Below are 27,309 nucleotides of genomic sequence, written 5' to 3' on the forward strand. Positions count from 1 at the left end.
AGTCAGATCCTAGAATGAAACCTGGCTTACTAGATTATAAGTAACTAATTTTAAGTAAAAGTTACTTTTGGTGGTTAGTCATTAAAATATTTGTACAAGACTGCAAATGCCTTTTTTTAAAAATAGCAAAACACAAAATACACCAAAGTAAACAAAGCTAACCCAAACATCAAATTGAAGTTTCAACCTGTTGCCCAACACCATCCATTGGAGACTTGCCAAAATTACACTCCTATCTCAACTTCAGGTTACTTTCTTAAACAATGGCGACAATATTACAATTCCTTTCTGAGTCTGATGGCCTAAGCTTTCTCAATTCTAAACAACTTTAGGAGATATACATGCGTTTGGAAAGACAGCGTTTGATTAGGAGGAGTCGGCATGGCTTTGTGCATGGGAGATCATGCCTCAAATTTTTTTTTAAAAAAAAAGTTCTTTGATGAAGTAACTAGGAATGTTGACAAGGGTAGGTTGGCGGATGTAGTCTATATAGATTTTGGTAAGGCCTTTGATAAGGTTCCACATGGTAGGCTGCTCTGGAAGGTTAAATCGCTTGGAATCCAGGAGGATCTTGCAGATTGGATACACAGCTGACTTGATGGTAAGAAGCAGAGGGTAATAGTGGAAGGATGCATGTTGGACTGGAGGCCTGTGATTAGTGAAGTGTCTCAGGGGTCGGTGCAGGGCCCATTGCTGTTCATTATTTATATCAATAATCAATAATGTGAATGAGAATGTACAAGATATGATCAATAAGTTTGCAGATAATACTAAAATAGCCGCTATCGCAGACAGTGACTTGATCAGCTGGGGAAGTGGGCCAAGAAGTGGCAAATGGAGTTTAATACAGACAAGTGTGAGGTCTTCTATTTTGCAAAGTTAAAATCAAGATAGGCGTTTCATGGTAAATGATAGGGCGTTATGGGATGTAGAGGAATTTGGTGCTCAGATTCACAGTTCTCTGAAAGTGGAGTGACAGGAAGAGGGGGCAGTGGAAAAGGCTTTTGGCACACTGACCTTCATCAGTTGGGGCACTGAGTACTGAAGTTGGAAAGTTATACTGCAGTTATACAAAATGTTGGTGAAGCCACACTTGGAGTAATGCTGGTGCAGATGCTCTTCAGTGTTGGTCACCTTGTTATAGAAAGGTGATGATGGCCAATGACGACGAAAGGTGAATTGGTATGCATCTACAAAGAGTGCAGAAGAAATTTACAAGGATTTTGTGAGGACTCAATGGTCTGAGTCATTGGGAGAGGTGGGACAATCTAGGACTTCTTTCTTTAGAGTGTGGGGGGAGGTAGAAATCTTATACATGTAAGATCATGACAGGCATGGACAGGGTGAATGCACCCAGTCTGTTTCCCAGGGTTGGGGAATCAAGGACTCGATGAAATAAGTTTAAGGTTAGAGGGGAAAGGATAAAAGGGAATCTGAGGAGCCACTTGTTTTTTTAAAATAGGGTGGTACACATGTGGAATGAGTGGCCGGTGGAAGTTGTTGAGGTGGGTACATTAACAACATTTAAAAGGCATTTGAACAAATACACAGATAGGAAATGTTTAGAAGGATACGAGCCAAGTGCAGGGAAATGGGATTAGCATAGTCAGACATTTTGGTCAGCATGGATCAGTTTGGGCCAAAAGGTGCTGTAGGACTCTATTAAAATTTCTTTTCCAAACTCTCTTGGCTTTGAAGCTTCACAAAGTAGAAATCACTCCTGAAATGAATCATCTCCTTGAACTCAACAGGCTCCTGATAAGAGAAAATCTTTTCCTTATTGAAGTACACACTCATTTTCTTTTGCAATGAAGTCAACACAAAACTATATAGTTTTTTGTGATGATGCTGTCCATCATACATCCCAACGTATGAACATAATTTCCATTAACACTCCAACTGCAGTTGTCAGACTTCTTGAAATGGACACATTTAAGTCACTATTTCAAAATGAATTTCTGACCTCTTAAAAAGATCATACAAATATATATTACACATCTTTCATCACAATATAATGTATTTAACTTAATGGTTGGTCAAGACAGGAATCCTTGAACCTGAAGGCCATACCTATCATACCAGTGATGAAGAAAGATTAATTGTACGCACCTGCAACAACTGTAAGATCATTATTAATCTGCTAGTTGGTACTCCAGTGCTATCTACATGATACTTTAATCACAAAGAGAAATGAAAAATACCATCTCCACAACTTAAATGTTACTCTGCAGAGATGTGAAGATTATGGCCTAAGAATGAGGAATGACAAATGTGATTTTTTTCATATCCTCCATCATTTAGGTCATGTCATTGATGCAAAGGGACTACACAAGTCACCTTCAAATGTAAAAGCCATAACTGAGGAAACCAGCAACAGCACCAACAAAAAAAATGATTCTAAGAAACCAAGAGGCAAGATGCCATCTTATGAACCCAAACAGAAACAAATTGCTGGAAGCCTCAGCAGCATCTGTGGACAGAAATCAGAATTAACATTTGGGTTCGAGTGACCCTTTATCAAAGTCTTCTGATGATTATTTGTTCAGAGCTGCCGTGAATAAGACCAGAAGAAAAACCCTGATACTGTTAATTTCTCAGAATTCTCTAAAAGTTACTGTCAAAGTTGGAAGACAATGTCTCGCAACCAGAAGGCTAAATTTGAAGAACTGGTTTAAGTAGCGTATGTACTTGCGTAAAAGTTGATCTAATGTAAAAGTCGACCCACTGTTTTGGGTCAAAATGTCTGGAATTTTCCTTTTATCTTATGTCAAAGTCAATCCTAGGTCTTCATAGATAAGAGATCAACATTTGAGAGTCAAGGTATTATCCTATACATACATGTTACAATAAGGAATTGAATTCCTTTTTTGTGCTGTTGTGTTTTGATAAATAATTCACACCAACTTGGCATGAAAGTTTAAGACAATTTAGGTCAGAGTCAGATGGCAACTTCCTTTTGTGTGCAGCCCAGATGAGGTCGGTTTCCCTGCAGAACTAGTAGAAACTTCTAAGAAACTGGAGAATGATGAACTTTTGCATTTGACATATTTAATTTAAGATGTACCATGTAACTGTAACTTAAAGGCATATTATATTTCTACTTCACCTTTTGTATGTATAAATAAAAGCTCACTAATTCATTTTTGTTTCTGTTAACTTCATCCAGTAATTACCGTAACTCTTTTTTAATTGTTTATTCATTTAGAGATAAATTGGGCTTCTGCTAACAATACGGTATTTTGGACTCTAGTATGAGTTTTAGCCCGTCAGAAGTCGTACCCATGTAATAGTTCACCCTATAAATTTAACCTTAAAAAAAGTCTAAAAAATTCGACCTTTACACAAATATGTATGGTAGGTAATATGCGTTATGACCAAATAAATGAAAAGTTACGTGCTAACCAAAAGGTAGGAAGAGGGGAGGATCCCAAAATGCCAAAAAGACCTCCTTCTGGATTCTCCTTTTTTTGCTCAGAATATTGACCATTAATCAAAACTGAGTGTCCTGGCTTACCGATTAATGAACTATGGAATCCATGAAGGGAATTAGCAAAGCTTTTCAATTGAAGGAGATATATGATAGGGATGCTGCTGGTCATTGTGCTGAAGGCAAAGTAACAGTGCAAAGAAACCCCTTAGCAAGCAGTTGTATTATGACAATGACAAATTATGATGGTGATTAAACTGTACATGTGTCACAGCTTAATTACTTAATACATAACTAAAAGTGCTTAAAGCTCGTTATGAGTGTTGCAACCTTTCAATTTTGTAAACTGTCTTGTTCGTGGTCTAAGGCAAAACAACAACTTGAGTTTTCAATTCTACAAATTTTTTTTGTAAAACCTACACTACAACAAGCATTTCAACCCTGCCATACTTGCAGGCAATGTCACTCAGTGTCTGCCCCATTTGCTAGAATAGTTGTGCAATATGTTTTTGCCTTCATACAGAATGATTAAAGTATGGATTAAAGAAGGGAAGTAGCGATGCTGACCTGCTATACCTAGATGCATCAAGCCACTGCACACCAAGAAATATTGGTAAGGAAACACCAAATCCAAAATGTTTGTGAAATGGTGAATGATTCTTTCCCTTTCGGTGAAATGTATATATAATTGTAATTATCAAAGGTTTTCATCACAGGAACCTCAGGTGTCAAGGGAAATAGATACTGTGTATACATGTACGTAAAATTCACCACAGCCCTGCCAGAATATGGGGTGCTCTCTTACTTGAGAGATATTTGGTGGCAATTCCACCACACCTCATGAGTGCAGAGAGGTTGAGAAGCAAAGTCTTTCATGGTAACCTCAGCTTGTGTGGGAATTGAACTTCATGCTGCATTGGAAACCAGCCATCCAGCAAACTGAGCTAACCAAACCCCTGGTACATAAATATGCATCTGATTTTAAGAGTCAAATCAAATGATGCCATGGACCATAATGAAGAGAAACACTTTAGTTGAGCTCACTGCCTTCTACAGTGAACAACTCCTTAATAAAAGCTCTTATTCTTCTGAATGCTGAGGTCCCTAGTCATTCTTGAAATCTAACAGACAAGGAGGTAAAGTTTACATTTGTTACAGTCACATAAGATGTGTGACTTTGATGAGAGCTTTTATGAATCTTTGGCAGGGAGGAAATCTAACTGGAAGGATTCAACCTTAGAAACAAACTTAGACGGCTAGCAATTTTTGAGACGATTTATAGCTCAGGTTGAGGTTCGGCATTCAAGCTTGGTCGCTGAGCTGGAAGGTTTGTTTTCAGACGTTTCACCACCATACTAGGTAACATCATCAATGAGCCTCTGGTGAAGTACTGATGGTATATCCCACTTTCTATTTGTGTTTAGGTTTCTTTGGGTGGGTGATATCATTTCTAGTTCTTTTTCTCAGACAATGGTAGATGGGGTCCAAATTGATGTGTTTATTAATAGAATTCCATTGGAATGCCATGCTTCAAGGAATTCTTGTGCGTGTCTCTATTTGGCTTGTCCTAGCATGGATGTGTTGTCCCAGTCACAGTGGTGCCCTACTTCGTCTGTATGTAAGGATACTAATTATAGTGGGTCATGCCTTTGTGTGACTCACTGATATTCATGTATCCTGGTGGCTAGTTTTCTGCCTTTGATGTAAGGTAAAGTTGCTAGGGTTTCTGGGTGCGTTGTGTCTGCTTGTTTGGGTTTGTTGCTGAGAAATCGCCAAACTGTGTTAAATATTGAGTATCTGTTCTTCTTTAATGCAGTGTTTAGGTATTTCTCTTCTGCTCTTTGTAATTCCTCGGTGCTGCAGTGTGTGGTGGCCCATTGAATTAACGTCCTAATGCAGCTTTCTTTGTGGTTGTTGGGATGACTGCTTCTGTGGTTAAATATTTGGTCCATGTGTGTGTTGTTTTCCTGTAGAAAACAGGAAAACAAAGAGGAGGAAAACAACAAATTGCCATTCCTAGATGTCGCAGTAGAACCAATAGCCAATGGGGAACTTCAAACCAGTGTCTACAGGAAAACAACATATACGGACCAAATAGTGAACTACAGAAGCAATCATCACAGCAAACACAAACGAAGCTGCATTAGACATTATTTCAAAGAGCCACCGCACGCTGTAGCACAGAGGAACGACACATAGCAGAGGAAAATCACTTATACAGTGTATTCAAAAAGAACGGGTACCCAACGAACAGAGTCCATGAATTCTCAGCAACAAACCCAAACAAGCAGACAAAACACATCCTGAAACCCTAGCTACTGTCCCCACATCAAAGACATCTCGGAAATGACTGCCAGACTACTCAGACCTCTTGGCATCATGGTAGCCCACAAACAGAATTTAATGAACTTGAAAGATTCTATACCGACAACAAACAAAACTAATGTCATTTACAAAATACCTTACAAGAATTGTAACAAACGCTACATTGGACAAACAGGCAGAACACTAGCCACCAGGATACATGAACATTAACTAGCCACAAAACGACACGACCCACTCTCACTCGTATCCTTACATACAGATGGAAGGATACCACTTTGACTGGGACAACATATGCATCCACGGACAAGACAAACAGAGACGCACGAAAATTCCTAGAAGCATGACATTCCAACTAGAATTCTATCGACAAGCACATTGACTTGGGTCCCATTTACCACCCCCTAAGAAAAAAGGACACAAATGACATCACCATAGGAAATGATGTCACCACAGGAAATGACACCACTGGGTTTGGGGCAATGCGAAGGTGGACGGGTTTGGGGCCTCATGTGTGGTGTGTTGCTTAGTCTCCTGAACGAGGAGCAGACTTCACTGAAAACTCCGAGCCCCAGAGCAAATCAATTATGAGTGAAATGGTGCCTGTCCATCTCGTTTGGATAAAGGAGGTTCCTCCGTAAATCGAAAGTGGGCTACACCACCAGTGCTTCATTCGGAGGCTCACTGAGGATGTTACCTAATATGGTGATGAAACATCTGAAAACTAGCCTTCCAGCTCAGCAAGCAAACCTAGATCCAGAACCTCAACCTGAGCTACAAATCTTCTCAAGACTCGCTAATAAGATTCTTTTATTCTTGACCAAAACCTCAATATCTTTATTCCTCCACTGTTCCTTATTCTTACCTACCTTACTCTTCCTTCTCACAGAAACATAATACCTCTGAGCTCTCATCACAATCTTCAAAGCCTCCCATTTGTCAGACATCATTTTATCTACCAACAGTCTACTCCAATCATCTTTTGAAAGTTCTTGTCTCATCCCATTAAAATTTACCTTACTCCTATTAAAAACTAGCTTTTATAGAAGGCTTATCCTTTTCCATAAATACTTTGAAACTCAAAATTATGATCGCTAGATCCAAAGTGTTCCCCTACTCTTACTTCAGTCACTTGCCTTGCTTTATTGCCCAAAACAAAATCAAGGTTTGTTCCTTCTCTAGTAGGAGCATCCACATACTGATAAAGAAAACCTTCTTGAATAGAACATAGAACATACAACAATACAGCACAGAACAGGCCCTTCGGCCCACGATGTTGTGCCGAACTTCTATCCTAGATTAAGCACCCATCCATGTACCTATCCAAATGCCGCTTAAAAGGTCGCCAATGATTCTGACTCTACCACTCCCACGGGCAGCGCATTCCATGACCCCACCACTCTCTGGGTAAATAACCCACCCCTGACATCACCCTTCACCTTAAATTTATGTCCCCTTGTAACACACTGTTGTACCCGGGGAAAAAGTTTCTGACTGTCTACTCTATCTATTCCTCTGATCATCTTATAAACCTCTATCAAGTCACCCCTCATCCTTCGCCATTCCAACGAGAAAAGGCCGAGAACTCTCAACCTATCCTTGTACGGCCTATTCTCCATTCCAGGCAACATCCTGGTAAATCTCCTCTGCACCCTCTCCAAAGCTTCCACATCTTTCCTAAAGTGAGACGACCAGAACTGCACACAGTACTCCAAATGTGGCCTAACCAAAGTCCTGTACAGCTGCAACATCACTTCACGACTCTTGAATTCAATCCCTCTGCTAATGAACACTAATACACCATAGGCCTTCTTACAAGCTCTATCCACCTGAGTGGCAACTTTCAAAGATCTATGAACATAGACCCCAAGATCCCTCTGTTCCTCCCCCTGCCTCAGAACCCTACCGTTAACCCTGTATTCCGCATTCTTATTTGTTCTTCCAAAATGGACAACCTCACACTTGGCAGGGTTGAACTCCATCTGCCACTCCTCAGCCCAGCTCTGCATCATATCTAAGTCCCTTTGCAAACGACAAATGCCCTCCCCACTGTCCACAACTCCACCTATCTTCGTATCATCTGCAAATTTACTAACCCACCCTTCGACTCCCTCATCCAAGTCATTAATAAAAATTACAAACAGCAGAGGACCCAGAACTGATCCCTGCGGAACTCCACTTGTAACTGGGCTCCAGGCTGAATATTTACCATCTACCACCACTCTCTGCCTTCGACCGGTTAGTCAGTTTTCTATCCAATTGGCCAAATTTCCCTCTATCCCATGCCTCCTGACTTTCCGCATAAGCCTACCATGGGGAACCTTATCAAATGCCTTACTAAAATCCATGTACACTACATCCACTGCTCTACCCTCATCCACATGCTTGGTCACCTCCTCGAAGAATTCAATAAGACTTGTAAGGCAAGACCTACCCTTCACAAATCCGTGCTGGCTGTCCCTAATCAAGCAGTGTCTTTCCAGATACTATAAATCCTATCCCTCAGTACCCTTTCCATTACTTTGCCTACCACAGAAGTAAGACTAACTGGCCTGTAATTCCCGGGGTTATCCCTATTCCCTTTTTTGAACAGGGGCACAACATTCGCTACTCTCCAGTCCCCTGGTACCACCCCCGTTGACAGTGAAGACGAGAAGATCATTGCCAATGGTACTGCAATTTCCTCTCTTGCTTCCCATATAATCCTAGGAGATATCCCGTCAGGCCCGGGGGACTTGTCTATCCTCAAGTTGTTCAAAATGTCCAACACATCTTTCTTCCTAACAAGTATTTCTTCTAGCTTACCAGTCCGTTTCACACTCTCCTCTTCAACAATACGGTCCCTCTCGTTCGTAAATACTGAAGAGAAGTACTTGTTCAAGACCTCTTCTATCTCTTCCGACTCAATACACAATCTCCCACTACTGTCCTTGATCGGACCTACCCTCGTTCTCGAATACATTTAACATATTCTTCACCATTCAACCTTTAATATTATGGTAACCAGAATCAATGTTTGGAAAATTAAAATTCCCTATTTTACAACCTTATTATGATTATGTATGTTTGAGATCTCCCTACATATTTGTTTCTCAATTTCTCTGACTATTGAGGGCGGCTACAGTACAATCCCATCAAGTTGATCTTTTCTTTCTTATTTCTAATTTCTACCTGTATATTATCACAGGTAGAGTATCTCCTCTAATTACAGCAGTAATATATCATTTAATCAAAAACACCACTCCCACTCCTCTCATGCCTCATTTCCTATCCTTCTTATAGCATCTAAAACCCAGAACACTGATCTGCCAGTCCTGTCCACCTCTCAGCCAAGGGTCTGTAATAGCTGCAACATCACCTTTTAGTTGGGAGGATAGTTTAAAAAAAGATTTTGAAAGAGGTGAGGAGGAGTGGATTCAGATGCAGAGGTAAGGGTTCACACTATAAGGTGTGATCTAGTGAAAAGTACCACACTGCCATCATGATCGCCTTGGAGGGGAAATAAGGGAATATAGGTTTCAATCAGGGGAAGATCTTATCACACCTGAACCAGGAGTCAGTAAAGCTTGATGTTGACATAATCATCCACATTAAGCTTACTGGTAAAGATCTTGTTCACAAGTGAAAGTACATTCTGGAGATTAGGGTTAGATGCACAGAGGATCAATGACAAACGATATGTCGGCAGAGTCTAGAAATCCAGTACGGACGAGTGAGGTAAAAGACTGGCAAGGAAAGCTCTCTGTGCATTACTCATTTGTAATGTCAACAACAAAGTCCTTGGGGAAACTGGGCTTATTGCATATAATAATCCAACAGCAAATAATTAGATAAGTTCATCAGAGGTTGCGATGAATGGCATTCTAATACAGAATCAGACCTGCTGCTTTTGATTTCATAGAACAATACAGCGCAGAACAGGCCCTTCGGCCCTCAATGTTGCACCGACCTGTGAACTATTCTCAGCTCATCCCCCGACATTATCCCAAAATCATCCATGTGCTTATCTAAGGATTGTTTAACTATCCCAAATGTGGCTGAGTTGACTACATTAGCAGGTAGGGCATTCCACGCCCTTACCACTCTGAGTAAAGAACCTGCCTCTGACATCTGTCCTAAATCTATCACCCCTCAATTTGTAGTTATGCCCCCTCATACAAAGCTGACGTCATCATTCGAGGAAAAAGACTTCCACTGTCTACCCTATCTAATCCTTTGATCATCTTATATGTCTCTATCAAATCCCCTCTTAGCCTTCTTCTTGCCAATGAGAACAGACCCAAGTCTCTCAGCCTTTCCTCATAAGACCTTCCCTCCAGACCAGGCAACATCCTGGTAAATCTCCTCTGCACCTTTTCCAATGCTTCCATATCCTTCCCAAAATATGGCAACCAGAACTGTAATATTCCAAGTGTGGCTGCACCAGCGTTTTGTATAGATTTCAAGATGGCTCTTGCTCAAAATCAAAATTTTTACATTAAATAAAAAAAAAGTGTCATTTCAATTCTTTTCTACATACCCACATTCTTTCAGTTGACTTTCACCTGCCACCTTTGCGGCCTTTTTCCTTATGTATGTGGCACCATGTGAATTTTCTAAGGCATCGATATCAACTTTGAAAGACATAGTATCAGGTGACGGCAAGTGCTTGCTCAATCTGGACACACTGTTTAGGATTTAGGTTGTTCATTATTTAATCTATCAGTAGAAAAACCAGTGACCCTCTGTCTCTATTCATTTGGGAATCCTTTTAAATGGCTTTTCACCCTCAATCACTCAATCTAAACTCTCATTTGTGTTGGCACTTGTTTCCCTCCCTCACTCTGAATGCTAGGTTTTGGATTTTTTGATTAATTCATTCACGAGATGAGGCCATCTTGGCCAGTATTTACTGCCCTTCCCCAATTGTCTAGAGAACAGTTAAAAGTCAACCCATTGCTATGAGTCTGGAATCAATAAAGTGTGGCACTGGAAAAAGCATAGCAGGTCAGGCAGCATCTGAGGAGCAGGCGTATTGATATTGCAGGCATAAACCCTTTATCCCAAAATATCGACTCTCTTGCATCTGCAGTCTTTACTATCTCCTTTGAGAGGAGGGTTACATGTAGTCCAGAACAGATAAGGAAGGCAGTTTCCTTCTCTAAAAGGACATTAGTGAACCAGGTGAGTTTTCCCAACATAAAGAGAAAATGCTGGAAAATCTCAGCAGGTTTGGCAGCATCTGTAAGGAGAGAAAAGAGCTGACGTGTCAAGTCTAACTGACCCTTTGTCAAAGCTCAACAATTTTCCCAACAATTGACAATGGCTTCATGGTCATGATAAGACTCTTAATTCCGCCATCTGCCACACATGTGCTACATACAAGTGCGAATGCTTGTTTCATAAAAGAGGATACGTCTTGGCTTTTTCTGAGTTCACCAATGAATATGCAGAGATGAGCTGTGCCAAAGTCCGAATGTCCTCAGGATTTTGCCTGCAAAGACAAAATTGGCAGTGTTCTAATGATTATCCCAAAGCATTTCACTTTTACTTCACTTGCTTATTTTCATGAATGCAAACACCAAACATTTTGACTTCATCTCTTAAAATGGACTTGGCAAACGTTTTCTACGCATTGTAAATGAATACGCAAATATTCACAACAGTATAATTCACAGTATGTTTGCAAATAGCAGAAATAGAAACATCAAAAATATGAGCATAAGTAGTCCATTCAGTCCTTCAAGTTTGCTCTGCCATTCAGTATAATCATGGCTCATCATCCAACTCAACACCCTGATCCTGCTTTTCTCCCCACACACTTGGATTCCTTTGCGCCAACAAATATAACTACCCCTTCTTGAAACCACTCAATATTTTGGCCTCAACCATTTTCTGTGGCAGACAATTCTACAGGCTCAACTTTCTCTGGGTGAAGAAGTGTCTCATCTGAGCTAAATGGCCTACCCCTTAGACTGTGGTTCTGGATTCCCCAAATATTAGAAACATTCACTCTGTCTAGTCCTATTAGAATTTTATAGATTTCTATGAGATCCTTTCTCATTCTTCCAAACCCCAGTGAATATTGTCCTAACCGATCCAGTATCACTTCATATCTCAGTCCTACCATCCCAGGACTCTATCTGGTAATTCTTTGTTGCACTCTCTCCATAGCCAGAACATTGTTCCTCAGTTAAGGAGGCCAAATCCGCACAATGTCCCAGGTGTGGTCTCACTAAGGCCCTGTACTATTACAGCATCTATCTCAGCTCCAGTACTCAAATCTTCTAGCTATGAGTACCAACATACTATTTGCCTTCTTCACCACTGGTTGCACCCAACTGCTTACTTTCAGTGACTGGTATACAAGGACTCCCAGATCTAACTGCATGTCACCCTTTACTAATTGCCATTGAGATAATAATCTGCTTTCCTGTTGTTGCTACCAAAGTGAAAAACCTCACAATTACCCACAATATACTTTATCTGCCAAACACTGCAACACATTTGTACACACTGCAATATATCCAAATCACATTTAAGCATCACTGCAACGTCCTCACAGCACAACCTCTCACCCAGCTTTGTATTGTTTGCAAACTTTGAGCTTTTACGTAAAGTTCCCTTGTCTAAATCATCAATTTGCAATATGTATTGCAGATATGTGTTTAGAAACCAGCATTACCCCATTCCCCACCACTCAAAAGTCCCATTTATTCCTAATCTTGATTTCTTGGTTGCCAGCCAGTTTTCCATTCATGTCAATACATTACCCCCAATTCCATACACTTTAAATTGTCAATATTCAAAAATTAATGGCTGAATACAACATGATGGAGCCCTTACAAACAACACAATAATGGCTTTGGTTATCGACCCACTGATTTTCCCTGTCTTTGCATTGAAGAAGAATTTATTTTTTATTCGGTCAGTATCATAGAGATCAATAAATAGTTGCTATTGCACAACACATTTGGCACCAGTGAACTCAAATGTCAGCCTGCTACTTTGTGGGTGGATCATACTCTGCGGTTTTATACCAAGTTAACAGAATAATAAAAATCTTTTCTCACATGTAACATGGTTCAGGAGTGACTGTCCAAATATGAAAAAACATCTTTCCAGCTCCTCACAGGAATTAAATAACAAAGAAAATTTACAGCCCAGGAACAGGTCCTTCAGCCCTCCAAACCTGAGCCGATCCAAATCTACTATCTAAACCTGTTGCCCAATTCCTAAGGACCTGTATCCCTCTGCTCCGCACCTACAAACACATCTGTCCAGATGCATCTTAAATGAATCTACCGTGCCTGCCCAATGTAGAGGATGCAGTAAATGATGTGTGTGGAGGTGCAGGTGAATTTGTGACGGATATGGAAGGATCCCTTGGGGCCATGAAGGGGGAGATGTGGGCGCTAGTTTTGCATTTCTTGCGGTTGCAGGGGAAGGTGCCGGGAGTGGAGGTTGGGTTGGTGGTGGGGGTGTGGTGGACCTGATGAGGGAGTGGTCTTTCTGGAACGCTGATAGGGGAAGGGAGGGAAATATATCCTTGGTGGTGGGGTGCACCCACACCTCCCCCTCACGTCCCTCCAAGGCCCCAAGGGATCCGGTGTGGCCTCCTCTACACTGGGGAGACAGGCTGCCTACTTGCGGAACATTTCCGAGAACACCTCTGGGACACCCGCACCTACCAACCAACCAACCCAACCGCCCTGTGGCTGAACACTAACTTCCCCTCCCACTCCACCAAGGACATGCAGGTCCTTGGCCTCCTCCATCACCAGACCATGGCAACATGACGCCAGGAGGAAGAGCGCCTCATCTTCCACCTAGGAACCCTCCAACCACAAGGGATGAATGTAGACTTCTCCAGCTTCCTCATTTCCCCTCCCCCCACCTTATCTCAGTCCCAATCCTCGGACTCAGCACCGCCTTCTTGACCTGCAATCTCCTTCCCAACCTCTATCCCCCCACCCCCTCTCCGGCCTATCACCCTCACCTTAACCTCCTTCCACCTATTGCACTCCCAACGCCCCTCCCCCAAGTCCCTCTTCCCTACCTTCTATCTTAGCTTGCTTGGCACACCCTCATTCCTGAAGAAGGGCTTATGCCCAAAACGTCGTCGATTCCCCTGCTCCTTGGATGCTGCATGACCTGCTGCGCTTTTCCAGCAACACATTTTTCAGCTCTGATCTCCAGCATCTGCAATCCTCACTTTCTCCTAGATCATTTACAACAGGTAGTTCTCATAGAAAACATGCTTCAGCAGTGCAATTTGGCTATAATGTCACTGAAGAATTAGGGAACGGTATTTTTGAGAATGCTTACCTCCGTTCGCAGAATTGCAACTGCAGCAGCGATCACTTTGCATGTTTCATTCTGCACATGCGCCGCTGTCTCCACTCTGTTCTGCGCATGCGCATGGCTCCAATGTCAACTGCCATCAGGGCATGAGGAATGTACAGTACCATACATTTGAGCAGCTTCATCTCCAAAATTAAGCTAATGAATGCTCATTGCTCTCCCTCAGTTGAGAATATTCTTGCAAAGTTCCTGAATAAGTCCTGCATAATTCCTGCAGGACTACACGACTCTTAAACATACAATTTGCTTTTCTAATTAGTTTTTCTACCTGCATACCTCACAATCTAAACCAACCAACCACAGCCATTCACTTCTGCAACCACAACTGATCCTGACGGTGATGACGACAACGACCCTCTGACCCTGCATTAATAATATCTTTTCAATGTAATGTGCTAAATTTACCTTTGCTTGTTGATAAAAAGGATTTAAACCTACATTCAGCCTGTGCTATACATTGTGTTAGTTTTTTTAGGGTGAGTTTTGAGTAATTCTGAGTGCTATTTTCTGCTGGTCTGCCCCAACCTCATTTTTCCCATAGGTCCTATTATTTCTATTAAGCAAGGTTTCGCTGGAACATAACTACAGTGTTATAGCAGAACTACTTGGATTGCAAAAGTGTTCTAATTGTTCAGAAGTATTTACGTGAGCAGTGTATGCTATTAAGGTACTGTATACTTTAAATTAAACAAATTTTTGAGCATTATTTCCAACCAAGGTTCACAGTTAATGCGCCTCCTACCAGTACAGTATGAACAGTGAACTGAAGATCCCTTTAAAACCAACAGCTTCAATCAAGTTTATAAAGTACTCCTCTGGGCCAAGCATGAAGGTTCTATTCAGAAGTCATTCTAGTCTTTAAAAAGGGACAATATGGTGAGTTTTGAGAAGATTTGTAGCTCAGGTTGGTTCTGGATGTAGGTTTGCTCACTGAGCTGGAAGGTTCATTTCCAGATGTTGCGTCACCCTACTAGGTAACATGTTCAGTGGACCTCAGGCGAAGCAGTGTACACGATTCTTGCTTTCTATTTATAGGTTTGGGTTTCTTTGGGTTGGTAATGCCATTTCCAACGGCGATGCCATTTCCTGTTCTTTCTCTCAGGGAGTGGTAGATGGGGTCTAACTCAATGTGTTTGTTGATAGAGTTCCGGTTGGAATGCCATGCTTCTAGGAATTCTCGTGTTCGTCTAAGATGGATGCGTTGCCCCAGTTGTCCAATCAAGCTAGTGGACCTATGCTTTACCACACACTTCACCTTCAACAACAAAACCTACAGACAAACCAACAGAACACCCATGGGATCTCCGATATCAGGGTTCTTAGCAGAGGCAGTAATGCACAGACTCAAACAAACAGCTCTGCAAACCATCCAATGCAAGCTTTGGGTCCACTACATGGGCAACAACTTTGTCATCACTAAACGAAACAAATTAGAGGAAACCTTCAAGACAATCAATAATACCCTTCCTGGCAAAAGATTCACTAAAGAGGAGGAAAACAACAAACTGCCATTCCTAGATGTCACAGTGGAGCGAACAGCCAATGGGGAACTTCAAACCAGCGTCCACAGGAAAACAACACATATGGACCAAATTGTCAACTAGAGAAGCAATCATCCCAACATCTACCAACGAAGCTGCATTGGACCATTATTTCAACAAACCAACACACACTGTAGCACAGAGGAACTACGCAGAGCAGAGGAAAATCACCTATACCAGGTATTCAAAAAGAATGGATACCCAATGAACACAGTCCACTGATTTCTGAGCAACAAATCCAAATAAACAGACAAAACACATCCAGAAGCCACTCTCTCCTACATCAAATACACCTTGGAAATGACTGCCAGACTACTCAGACCCCTTGGCATCATGGTAGTCCACAAACCCACCAACACACTAAAACAGCAGCTAATGAACTTGAAAAACCCTATACAGACAAGCAAAACTAATGTCATTCACAAAATACCATGCAAGAACTGTAACAAACACTACATTGGACAAACAGACAGAAAACTAGCCACCAGGATACATGAACATCAACTAGCCACAAAACGACATGACCCTCTCTCACTAGTGTGCTTACATAAAAGCAAGGACGGACACCACTTCGACTGGGACAACACATCCATCTTAGGACGAGCCAAACAGAGACATGCACAAGAATTCCTAGAAGCATGGCATTCAAGCCGAAACTCTATCAACAAACACATTGACTTGGATCCCATCTACCACCTCCTGAGAAAAAGGACAGGAAAATGACACCACCATAGGAAATAACCTCACCAACCCAAAGAAACCCAAACATATAAAAAGCAGGAATCATGTACACTGCTTCACCTGAGGCCCACTGAAAATGTTACCTAGTAGGGAGATGAAACGCCTGGAGATGAACCTTCCAGCTCAGCGAGCAAACCTACATCCAAAAGGGACAATATGCTCCAGTAGCATTGCCCAATTGACTAGAAGCCAGTAATTCTCAAGTATGGCTGTAATGCGGAGAAGATTCAGGACTGAGTTAAGGGGGAACTTCTCCCAAAGGATTGTGAAACTGTGGAATTCCCTGCCCAGTGAAACAGCTGAATCTACCTTGTTGCATGTTTTAAGGCAAAGATAGATTTTGAACAGTAAAGGAATTAAGGGTTATGGGGACAGTCGGGTAAATGGAGGTGAGTCCATGATCTAATTGAATGGATGCAGCAGGCTAATTGTTACATGTGTAATTCAGCATTTAACATTTTCTAAAATCATATTCCATTCTGTTTTATGTGGAATCTTAATGTCAGCACATTACTTGCTGCTGGAAATGAACAATTATTACTTTGTGTATTTTCAGAAGATAGCCCAACCAGTCGTTTAAAAACAGCAAAGTGATCTTTGCCATCTACTTGGAATTAAGAACATCAAGTCACAAATTCATATTCAAGTATAGCTTAAACAAAACATGGTGTTGAACCTTTTTGCCTTGCTGTCAGTAACAACAAAAGATAAGAACTTGAGAATTTCAAAGTTAGCTACAATTTACACCATATGAGAAAAGGCGCCAACTGGTTGTCAAGTCATCTGATTGGTTGTGATGTTGCCAAATGATATGCATCAGGGAGTTACTGCTTTCAATGTTTTTTTATATTTTTAACACGTGTCATGCTAAATGGATTCCTGTTTTCTACAGATATTAGTGTTCCTGTGTGTGAACATATGCAGCTTCTAGAAAACACATGTCAACTTTCTAATATTGAATTGGACTTTCAGAGTTATCCAGCAATTGTTACTGAAGCACAGAATGATATTTAACTTTGGACCTCTTGTTTGGAAGCATGGGCTACTTGAACAAGGTCAGCATTCTGCGACTGTGAACAGGTGAATGGGCATGCTGTTTGACACAGTCTTCCAGGTATTGGAATATATCCTTATGCATCTAGCCTCATACCCTGGGCAACTGGTAAATCACATTCAACATTTTTTTCCCTGCAGCTATGATAACTCAGCCCTGTTATCAATGAACCAGCCACCTTGTGTCTCTAATCAACTGGTGAAAGCATCTGGAGAGAGACAGTTGAAGCAAAGTCTGGCAGAAGATTCTCGGATCATCTCAAACTGGTTGGCAGTCAGATAACTTGCTTGTTAAACAGCACCCACCCTTTTAAACTCTGCTTTCAAAACAACTCTCTCACACATTAGATTACAGTTTTAGTTAGTAGTGTTACACGTAGATAATTTATAATTCGATAATTCCTGGGCTGTAAATTTTCTTTGTTATTTTCCTTGTTCTTTGTCCTACACAGCTACAGTCCAATTCCTTGTAATTAATTGTAATTCCTCTCCAAGTACAAAAACTTGGTCCATGCTTTCCATCTGGGTCTGAAATTGGAAACTTTGCATACTTCATAAAATCTTTTAACTTTTATGATGACTCTGGGAATTGCAGGTGTAATTGTCAGCACACTACCGCAGTGACTCATAGAATAAACAAATTCTCAATTGGCATGTCAAGGAAAGAACTAGTTCCACTCTCGGTCCAGGTCAGTATTCATGTTTGGTTCTGTAGCTTCAAAATCTTTAAGATCAACCTCAAGTGGTGTTTAATCTATCTAAAATTACCCTGGAGTGCAAAGTGTCAAAAAATATTTGAGCAACAGGTAAGACTAGCCATTTCACACTGATACAGTGAAACTACAGACTTTAGAACTTCAATAACTTCATGGATTGAATGAATCAGTAATAACTCTTTCTTGAATAAATAGTTTTCCTGAAAATGAAAAGGGATAATAAGAAGTTGTGAAAAAGGAATTAAAAGTAACATGCTGATTAACTATCTCTGGAAAGAAGGAATCAAAGGAACATAAACAAGCTGTTTCCTGGGAGGAAAGAGATAACATGGCTTATAATTTGCTGCCTCATGAAAAATGGGTAATTAAGACTGCCTGCAGAAGGAATATACTGAAGCAAAAGGGTTATTTGCAGGACGGACTGTTTTAAACAGACAACTAACACTGAATGCAACAAGGAAAAGGAGAGTTACTTCTGATATGAAATCAAGCTACAGACTTGAGGTCCACAAAAATGTAATCAATATTGGGAGGAAACAATTGGGCAGCACGGTGGCACAGTGGTTAGCACTGCTGCCTCACAGCACTAGAGACCCGGGTTCAATTCCCGCCTCAGGCGACTGTGTGGAGTTTGCACGTTCTCCCCGTGTCTGCGTGGGTTTCCTCTGGGTGCTCTGGTTTCCTCCCACAGTCCAAAAGATGTGCAGGCCAGGTGAATTGGCCATGCTAAATTGCCCGTAGTGTTAGGTAAGGGGTAGATGTAGATGTAGGGGTATGGGTGGGTTACGCTTCGGCGTGGACTTGTTGGGCCGAAGGGCCTGTTTCCACACTGTAAGTAATCTAATAATAAGGTTATCGATAATGTCACACCACAAACTTGAAAGAGAGAAAATTGTAATAGAATCCAACATTCAAGGATTGAACCCTTTAGATCTTTTCTGGCTAACTTATAACTCTTAAACCCCCTAACTGAGCCTTCAGGCCTCATCCTCACATAAGCTTTCTTCTTTCTCTTGATAAGAGCTTCAACTTCCTTAGTAAACCATGGTTCCCTCTCTTAACAACTACCTCCCTGATCATTTGGCTGATCATTTCATGGACTCCGCTCCACTGACCTGCCTGTTCACCTTTAATTCCTTTACTGTTCGAAAAACTTAACATTCAACGAGGTAGCCTCAAATGCTTCCCTGGGCAGGGAATTCCACTGATTCATAGTCCTTTGGGTGAAGAACTTCCTCCTCAACTCAATCCTAAATCTGCTCCCCCTTATTTTGAGACAATGCCCCCTGGTTCTACTTTCACCCAGCAGTGGAAACAACCTGTCTGCTTGTATCTTGTCTATTCCCTTCATAATTTTACATTTCTATAAGATTCCTCCACCTCTACCCCTCCATTCTTCTCATTTCCAATGAGTATAGTCTCAGTGTCTCCTCATAAGCCAACCTTCTCAACTTGGGAACTACGCAGTGAACCTCCTCTGCACTCCCCCATTGTGAGTATATCCTTTCTCAAGTAAGGAGACTAAAATTGCACACAGTACTAACAGAATCACAACTTGGGTATTACCTGATTAATGGTGGAATTTAGCTGAGTTGTGAGGCTTAACTTGCTTATTTGAGGGGTCTTATTTCGGTTGCTAAATACCATGAGGTTTAAATCAATGTTGCAGCACTTGTCTGTGGGATTTCTTAATAAGTAGCCAAATTTAGGGTAACTTGTGGTCATTTACCCTCAACACTACTGTACAGAAAGAGCATATTTTCCAATAACAGGATACTTAATTTGAGCCATAAACTAGTTCATACTACCACACAAATGAGTAATGTAGTTTATCAGTTGCCCAGGGTATGATGCTAGGTTTCCTTCATGTTTATAGTGGGTTTTGACAGCAGAGATTGGAGATCCCTTCCAAGCTAGGGAAGAACTGAACATTTCTCTCTCACTGTAACGTGTTCCCAACTCCAACTTGTTCAGTTACCTGAGAACCAATCCCAGTCGAAGGACTAGTGATTAGTTGCTATCCATGAGTGTGTCTCGGTCATTCGCCTGTCATTAATTGGTCATTAGCCCTTAGTCCAATCAAATTTTTGTTGCCATCAAAAGTTGCATCTGTCACACCCCATCAGCTCCAAATCATCTGCAGCTCAAACTCAAATTACTGCTTATTCAAAAGGTTATTACTAATGCTTTTTATGGTGTCAGGCAAATAGCTTTTCAAAACATTATCCATGTTTTCAAAACACTGCAAAACAGCTTTCTCATTTCAGTTCACAGTATTTTCCTTAATGAAAACACAAAATAAAAAGATATCATCCTTAGAATTCTTTAATGGGATGAATCACAAAAAGCTAGCTCTCAAGTTTAACCGATAATAGGGAAGGCAAATGGACTGTTGGCCTTTATTTCAAAGCGGATAGAGTATAAAAAAGGAAGGTTTTGCTAAAACTATACAACATACAAATCAGAACTGAACAGCTTTAGTCCCCCCCATCAGACCAAAGATATATTGGCATTGGAGACAATTAAGAGAAATTCATTACATTGATTCCAGGTATGGAGGGTTTTTCTCAATGACAAGTTGACTAGGTTGGGTTTGTACTCATTGGAGAAAATGAGGACTGCAGATACTGGAGATCAGAGTCGAAAAATGTGGCGCTGGAAAAGCACAGCAGGTCAGGCAGCACCCAAGCAAGAGAATTGATGTTTCAGACATTTTCTGTGATGGGCTTATACCCAAAACATTGATTCTCCTGCTCCTCAGATAATGCCCGACTTGCTGTGCTTTTCCAGCACCTTACTTTTTGACTTTGTACTCACTGGAGTGGAGAAGAGACCTTATTGAAACATACAAGATTCTTACAGGACTTCACAGATGCAGATTGTTTGTTTCAGTACAACCTCGGCGCAAAGTGTTGCCTATTTAAGACTGAGATGAGGAGGATTTTTATCTCAGTGTAGTGAATCTATCAAGACAGATTTTTAAATTGGCAAGAGCATCAAGGATTATGAAGATAAGGCATGAAAGTGGAGCTGAGCAAGATCTATGAATGGCAAAGCAGACTCGTTAGGCCAAATGGCTATAAGACATAGGAGCTGTATGACTTGCTATGCTTTTCCAGCTTCACATCTATTGACCCTGGGACAACAGATTGCCTCAACCAATCAGAGCTGACTTGAAAGCCTATCAGCAGCCTTTTCTCATGCAGTTGAAAAGTGCTTTTTTTTGTTTGCCCTGATGAATAGAAGACAAAAAAACTTTGAAATCAATACACAAAATTCATACCTGAATAACTGATTTTATGGTAATCTAAATTGCTAAAACATATGAAAATAATAAAACCATACCTCCAAAGTTGCTCCAAATCACTGATTGCTTCCTTCTGCCGCCCATACTTCAACTTAAAATTGGCTGCTTCTCTGACTAGTGACAAATGAACTGGAGTGTTTGGCTAAATTTAAAAAGAAAATAATTCAAAGTGCCATATTAGAAGGTCTACTTTTGATACAGTCTTCACTCTTTGAATCGAAGGAAAATATTAGACAGTTTTGGGAAATTTGCATTAACTTTTTTTTTAATAATCTGGCTCTTTCCTGTGTATTAGCAATTGTATTTTGTACACCTGATATATTTTAGTTTGACTTAATACCATTCTGGTAGTGATGTGAGCTATTTCTTTGTCTTGTAATTAACATTTTGCTGTCATATTCACATTTAAGTACACAAAGATATTTACCTGGTGTTCTTGGTACCACTGGATAGCCTGGCAGAAAATCTCTATTGCACTATCAATATCTTCCTCGTGGCTGTACATGGTAACTAACGCAGAAACCTGTTAACACATAATATTGCAATTCCATTGCTCAGAATTTAACTGTAATTTCAGAATAGCTGCTCATCCTTCAAAGTGAAACTACTAATTTCAGGCCAGGAAAGACTCCAAGAACATCTTGAAAATAATTATTTTGGTGCACAACTGTTCACACAGCATGGAAGAGTGTTCACAAAATGTAAATTATATCAATACCCTAATAATTAAACCTTTTTCGACATAATTACACAAAAACACAAACATATATACTGTACACATAAAAAAACTCTCAAAATGAAATCAAACCCTACCACAAAAGTACCAATGAATCCATGACAGAATCTTATGCTCCAACTGGTTTCTTCCAGAAACCACAGGCTTATCTTCAGTTCCATATTCTTTCTAGGATGTCCAGACATGCACCAAGTACTTGAAATCAGTTTCCCCTGCCTACTCACCATAAAACAAATTATTGTTTACTTCATACAACTATCACAATGCTGCTGACTCTGTGGAACTGATGTATAAAATGAACGTCTGGACTGTGCATATACAATCTGCGCAAGATCCAGGCGTTGGAGATCACAAGGCACAGCACCAGCATCTGAACCAACAGTATTCAGAACTGAGAAAAGTGAGATTGAAGGAGCTTTCTATGTTGCTCAATTTTAGTGGCATTTTGCAAAATTGTTGACTATTTTGCCACAGAATGCAGTAGGAATTGCAAATTATTTTTAATATTTGGATTTAAGTAACACAACGTTCTCAGCATTAGAAAAAGGCAGCTAAGTGAATGGTGATTAAGTTGTTAGACTGTATAGAAAACATCAGTTTAAGCATTAAACAATTTGCAAGCTGGTCTAGATAAATTAAAGTCATCTCACATCCTAGGTATTACTGAGCTCTTCGTTCTCCATCTGCTTATGAACACAGTAAACTAGAAAGATTCCAACAAAGGAAGGTGTGTCAAATTTTCTTATGAAACACAATCCTGCACAAGCAATTCTGTTTTGATTGTAGTGTTTGGTTCATCATGTGGGACCTGGACCAAGTAGAGATGGAGATATCCTCCCTATCGGTAAAAGGGTCAAGCAACAGAGGAACTGATTAAATATGATTAGCAGAAAAACCATAGATAACATGGGAAAAACATGGGCATTTAGTAGAGGCAGAATCAATTACAGCTTTCGAAAAGAAAATGGTAATTATCTGAAGAGAACAGATATGCAAGACTGTGGGGTAAAGATAGGGGAGCAGACGAGCCGAGTGGCTGTCACAAAGAGCCAGCACAAACATGACGCCTAGGATGGCCTCCTCTTAAGATTCTATGATTCGACAAAAGTATTTGCTTGAGTATGATAGTCAGAGGTGCTTGAAGAACATTAGAACTGTTACATTACAGAGAACCAGAGGTCACAAAAAACACAACTCTGGCAAGAAGCAGCTCAGCAGAATTGCAGAATTTTTTTTAAAAAAAAAAGTGTTGTCCAGCATTACACAGAACATGGATCTGATGAGGGAGTCGCGGAAGGAATCGTCTCTCTAGATAGGGGCGAGGAGGGAAATACATATCTGATGGTGAGGCCAGTTTGTAGGTGGAGGAAAATGATGCGGAGTAAACTGAGATCAACAAGATCCACCTCCACCCCACCCCCACCCCCACCCCCCCATTCAATCTTGTTAAGTTATTGGTTACAGTTTATTTCTTGGTTACAACTTGGATTCAGATTTAGAAAATACGCAGCAATATAAAAAGTTAAAAATGAAAAAAATTTAAAACAAATTAAATAAGGATGTAGGGTCAGATGATGCGTTGTTTCTGCACGAGGTGGGAGGTGATGAACCCCATTGTGGTTCCCAGTGACCATGTCTGTAGAAAACATTGGCCACTGAAATAACTCTGGCTCAGAGTCGAGAAGCTGGAGTCTGAGCTTCAAACATTGTGACACATTAGGGAGGGGGAAAGAGTCATGTGGACGCTCTACTACAGGAGACAGTTACACCCCTAAGACTAACCAACTCAAAATCAGCCAGTGGTCAGGGATAGGAATGTGTGGCTGTGAGTGAGGCAGGTAGAGGGATCCAGGAGGTAGACCTGTCCAACAGGTTCAAGAGTTTTGCTCCTTGTGTGGATGGGAATGGGGACTGCCAGGAGGATGAGCTGACTGTTTGCAGCACCCGGGTGCAGGGAGCCATTCAAGTGGGGGGGGGTGAAAAAGAAGAAAAACGTTGTTGTAAGTGGAGATAAAACAGTTAGAGGCATAGACACTGCTCTCTGTGAGCAGGATTGAGAGTCCTGAAGGTTGTGTTACCTGTCCAGTGTTCTGGTTAGGGATATTTCATTTGGGCTGCAGAGGAACTCCAAGTGGGAGGGTAAAGATCCAGTGGTCGTGGTTCATGTAGGTAACAACAGCATAGGTAAAGCCTAGGGCGAGGTGCTGCTAAAGGAGTATGAACAGCTGGGAGCTAAATTAAAAAGCAGAAGCAAAAAAAAAATAACCTCCAGATTACTACATGAGCCATAAACTAATTGGCACAGGGTGAATAAGATTAAAGAGGTATATGCTTGGCTCAAAAGAACAGAGAAAGAAATGGGTTTGAAATCACTGGATATCGGCACCAATATTGTAGACAGGAGTGTCCAACATTGGGGGGACGACCGACCGACCGAGCGTAGGGGAAATTAGAAAACCAGAATTAAAAGGAGATAAGAGTACAGAACTCAGGACTGGTTATTAAAATCTCCAGCACAGATAGGACAGAGTGTATGGAAAGGGTTATCAAACTTCAAGCACATTAGACAAACGAATGACAATGAGAAGAGGGATAGTTAATACAGGACTAAAGGTTTTATATCCGAATGCACGCAATAGAAGGAATAAGGCAAATGACCTTATGGCGCAGGTCAAAATTGGCAGGTATGAAGTGGTGAGCAGTACGGAGAAGTGGCCTCAAGGGAATCAGGATTGGAAGCTGAATACTCAAGGATATACATCCTATTGAAAAGATAGGCAGTTGGGCAGAGGGGTGGGATTGCTTTATTTGTAAGAAATTAAATTAAATCAATAGTAAGAAACAAAGTAGGGTCAGATGGCATACAACTAAGGAACCATAAAAGGTTTAAAAAATAAACCATAGTTGGAGCTATGGACAGGCCTCCAGTAGTCAGGAGCTGAGGCACAAGACACACCAGGAAATAGAAAAGATATGCAGGAAAGGCAAAGTTACAGTGATCATGGGGGATTTCAATATACAGGTGGACTGGGAAAATCAGGTTGGCAGTAGATTGCAACAAAACAAATTTGGTTAATGTCCATTAGACACTTTTTGGAACAGCTTGTGTGGGGCCCACTAGGGAACAGGCAATATTGGATTTAGTGTCGTGCAATGAGGCAGACTTGATGAGGGAGCTTAAAGTGAAAGAACGCTTAGGAGGCAGTGATTATAATATGATTGAATTTACACTGCAATTTGAGAGAGAGAAAATAGAATCAGAGGTAATGGTATTACAGCTGAATAAAGGCAGCTACAGAGGCATGAGGGAGGAGCTGGGTAGAATTGACAAGTAGAGGAGCCCAGTAGGAAATACAGGAGTTTCAGGGAGTAATTCAGGAGACACAGCAGAGATTCATCGCAAGGAAAAAGAAGCATGGAACAAGGAAGATGAGGCAACCATGGTTGACTAGCGAAGTCAGGGAGAGCACAAAAGAGAAAGCGCATAATGTGGCAAAAGGATTAGGAAGCTTACAAAGACCAGCAGAGGACAACAATAAATGAGGGGGAAGAAAATTAAGTAAGAAGGTAAGCTAGTCAGTAATACAAAGGAAGACTGTAAGAATTTCTTTCAAAATATAAAAAGGGCAAAAGCGGACATTGGGGCCACTGAAAATGATGCTGGTAGTGGTGGAGAACAAGGAATGGCTGAAGTACTGAACAATTACTTTGCATCAGTCTTCATGGTGGAGTCATATCCCAAAACTTTAAGACAGTGAGGAGGCAGAGCGGAGTATAGTTACCATCACCAAGGACAGGGTGCTAAAAAAAACCAAGTGGCTTGAAGGTGGATAAATCACCTGGACCACATGGACAATACCCAAGGTATCTAAGGGAGATAGCTGAAGAGGTAGTGGAGGTGTTAGTGGTGATCTTTAAGGAATCGCTAAAGTCAGGGAGGGTCCCAGAGGGCTGGAAAATCACTAACATGACCCCTATTTAAAAAGGGAGTAAGGCAAAAGACAGAAAATTACAGACTGGTTTTGGGTAAGATCCTAGAATTCATTATGAAGGATAAGATGGCTGAATACTGAGAAGTGTATTGTAAAATAGGGCAAAGTCAGCATGGTTTCATCAAGGTGGGGATCATGCCTGGCAAGTCTGCTGGAATTCTTTGAGGAAATAATGTGCAGTTTAGACCAAGGAGAAACAATGGATGTTATCTAAATGGACTTCAAGAAGGCTTTTGACAAGGTGCTGCACAGGATGCTACCGACTAAGATAAGGGCCCATGGCGTTAGAGGCAAGGTGGATAGAAACCTGGCTATCTGGCAAAAAGCAGAGCGTGGGGATAAGAGGGCCCTTTTCAGGATGGCAGCCAGTCATGGGTGGTGTTCCACAAGGCTCAGTGTTGGAACAACTTTTCACTTTATACATTAATGATCTAGAGGAAGGAACTGACAGCCTACTGATTAAGTTTGCAGATGATACAAGGACAGGTGGCAATGAGGAAGTGGAGAGGCTGCAGAAGGATTAGGACCAGTTAGGATAGTGTGCAAAGTGGCAAATGGAAGACAATATGGGAAAGTGTGAGGTCATGCACTTTGGCAGGAAGAATAGAAGCATGGACTACTTTCTAAATGGGGAGAAAATTCAGAAGACTGAAGTGCAAAGAGACTTGGAAGTTCTAGTCTCAAGGCAAACTTGCAGGTTGAGTCAGTAGTTAAGGAGGCAAATACAATGATGGCATTTATTTTAAGACGACTGGAACATGAAAGCAGGGATGTACTTTTGAGGCTCCATTAGGCTCTGGTCAGACCACATTTGGAGTAGTGTGTGCAGTTTTGGGCCCCTTTTCTCAGGAAGGATGTACTGGCCCTGGAGCATGTTCAGAGGAGGTTAATGAGAACTGGTCCCAGGAATGAAAAGGAATATTTGAGGACTCTGGGTCTATATTCGATAGAGTTTAGAAGGATGGGGGGAGGATCTAAATGGAATATACAGAATACTAAATGTTCTAAAGGGGGGTGTTGGCAAGATGTTTCCATTGGTAGGAGGGACTAGAACCTTAGGACACAGTTTAGAGTAAAGGGAAGATCTTTTAGAACAGAAATAAGGAGAAACTTCTTCAACCAGAGTGGTGA

General features: G+C 41.1%; 1 protein-coding gene across 1 annotated transcript in view; it reads right to left on the minus strand.

Moving 5' to 3' along the window:
• srp72 (signal recognition particle 72) overlaps nt 1–27,309 on the minus strand; it is an 89,807-nt gene that overhangs the window by 18,466 nt on the left and 44,032 nt on the right. Inside the window, exons 13-16 of the mRNA XM_072583697.1 lie at nt 21,878–21,973; nt 21,489–21,592; nt 11,145–11,222; nt 10,269–10,406 (exon numbers count right to left, since the gene is read on the minus strand). Of these exons, the coding sequence (XP_072439798.1) occupies nt 10,269–10,406; nt 11,145–11,222; nt 21,489–21,592; nt 21,878–21,973 (416 nt within the window). The remainder of the gene's footprint in view (nt 1–10,268; nt 10,407–11,144; nt 11,223–21,488; nt 21,593–21,877; nt 21,974–27,309) is intronic.

The sequence above is a fragment of the Chiloscyllium punctatum genome, chromosome 14 (assembly GCF_047496795.1).
Source record: "Chiloscyllium punctatum isolate Juve2018m chromosome 14, sChiPun1.3, whole genome shotgun sequence".
NCBI lineage: Eukaryota > Metazoa > Chordata > Chondrichthyes > Orectolobiformes > Hemiscylliidae > Chiloscyllium > Chiloscyllium punctatum.